This window comes from Centroberyx affinis, unplaced genomic scaffold (assembly GCF_046629955.1).
Source record: "Centroberyx affinis isolate AG114_WGS23_722 - 3 ecotype Tasmania unplaced genomic scaffold, CSIRO-AGI_Caff_v1 ptg004652l_1, whole genome shotgun sequence".
Lineage (NCBI taxonomy): Eukaryota > Metazoa > Chordata > Actinopteri > Beryciformes > Berycidae > Centroberyx > Centroberyx affinis.
In genome coordinates this window covers 47,501-48,988 of record NW_027282249.1, presented here as the reverse complement: position 1 = coordinate 48,988, position 1,488 = coordinate 47,501, and the positions used below count along the sequence as shown (strand labels likewise).

Genomic DNA, 1,488 nt, shown 5'->3' with positions numbered 1-1,488 from the left:
GGCCCCTAACTACCCCCCCCCCCCCCCCCCCCCCCCCCTTCCTTTCTCTGGCCTCGTCTTCTGCCCCCCCCCCCCCCTCCAGATAGGGACAGTTATATGGGGGAGTGCTGGGACAGGTTGCTGGGTCTCGGTATTCAACAACACTGTAAAGACGGCAGCACTAGTTTTCTCAGACGAGTGGAAACGTAGGTGGAGGAGTTATGTGTGCGTGTGTGTGTGTGTGTGTGTGTGTGTGTGTGTGTGTGTGTGCGCGTGCACTGGTACATTGTTTTTGAGCTGGAGGTTGTTTAAAGAACACACTATCAGCGCACAATTAGAGGGGACATGAGGGAGGGAGAAAGTTGTGGACGTGTATGAGTGTGTGTGTGTGTGTGTGCGTGTGTGTGTGTGTGTGCGTGCATGCCATGATTGCCATCTGATAAGAAAATGACAGAGAGGCCATTTTATTACAAGCTCTTGCAACAAAACCTTGACTATCTCAGTATACAAGCAGTACAGTGCTGTTAGTATAATGTACCATACGCTCCACAATGAGATCCATATGTTATTTTGTAGTAGGTACTGGAGAATTCATTCATATTCAATCAGATGCATTCATTCCATTGTCTGTCAGGTTAGTTTTATTGTCGGTAAACTGGAGCATCAATTCACTAAATCCTAAGCTATGGAAAAAGTCTATATCATTTTTTTTTATGACATGGCTTAAGATATGAAACTTTAATGATTGCAGCAGTAAATAATAATAGGATACAGCAGGGAAAAACAGAATATAAACAACAATATAGCAAATGGGGGTTATATGAACATATGAAGCATATGGCAATTTCAAAGCCTGAACAAGTGAAGTAGAATGTATGAATGAGAAGTATTAGGGTGTGCAAAATATGAAATGTATGATACATATATATGAATATGTAAATAAGGAGAATAATGTTTGTTCTCCATTATAATGATAAAAACTACAAGATCAAAGCATCAATTTACCCTTGTCAGATAAATTGATGAAATTTGTATACTTACCATAAACAAATGAGACCATGCCCTTCTTTCTCTCCCAGCATGCAACTGTCACCCCCTGGGCTCCATGCCCTTCCACCTGGCCGACGGCTCGCTCTGCGACCCCGCCAACGGAAACTGCATCTGCAAGCCGGCGTAGGCGGCGCCCACTGCGACAGGTGCATGGTGGGATACTGGGGCTTCCACGAATACGGCTGCCGACCCTGTGACTGTGCCGGAGACTGCGACCCCTTCACCGGAGACTGTATGTTTGGGTGAGTGGCACGTGTGCGCTCACACACACACATAAAGGCTGCTGATGTTCCCTCATGTTTCTAAAGTGTGTGTGTGTGTGTGTGTGTGTGTGCAGCTCTGATCTAGACCTGTACAACTTAGAGGGAAACTCCAGTGAGCCGGTCCGGATCTTCAGAGCGGATGAACTCTTCTCTGCCCTCCACTACTCAGGTGAGATGCAGAGACAGTGTGTGTGTG

At 46.1% G+C, this 1,488-nt stretch overlaps 1 protein-coding gene across 1 annotated transcript in view; it reads left to right on the top strand.

Moving 5' to 3' along the window:
• Positions 1 to 1,058: 1,058 nt before the first annotated feature.
• LOC139665682 (netrin-4-like) overlaps positions 1,059 to 1,488 on the top strand; it is a gene marked incomplete at its 5' end in the record, with an annotated part of 3,422 nt that continues 2,992 nt past the window's right edge. The window contains 3 exon segments of the mRNA XM_071544773.1: positions 1,059 to 1,148; positions 1,151 to 1,271; positions 1,367 to 1,461. Of these exon segments, the coding sequence (XP_071400874.1) occupies positions 1,059 to 1,148; positions 1,151 to 1,271; positions 1,367 to 1,461 (306 nt within the window).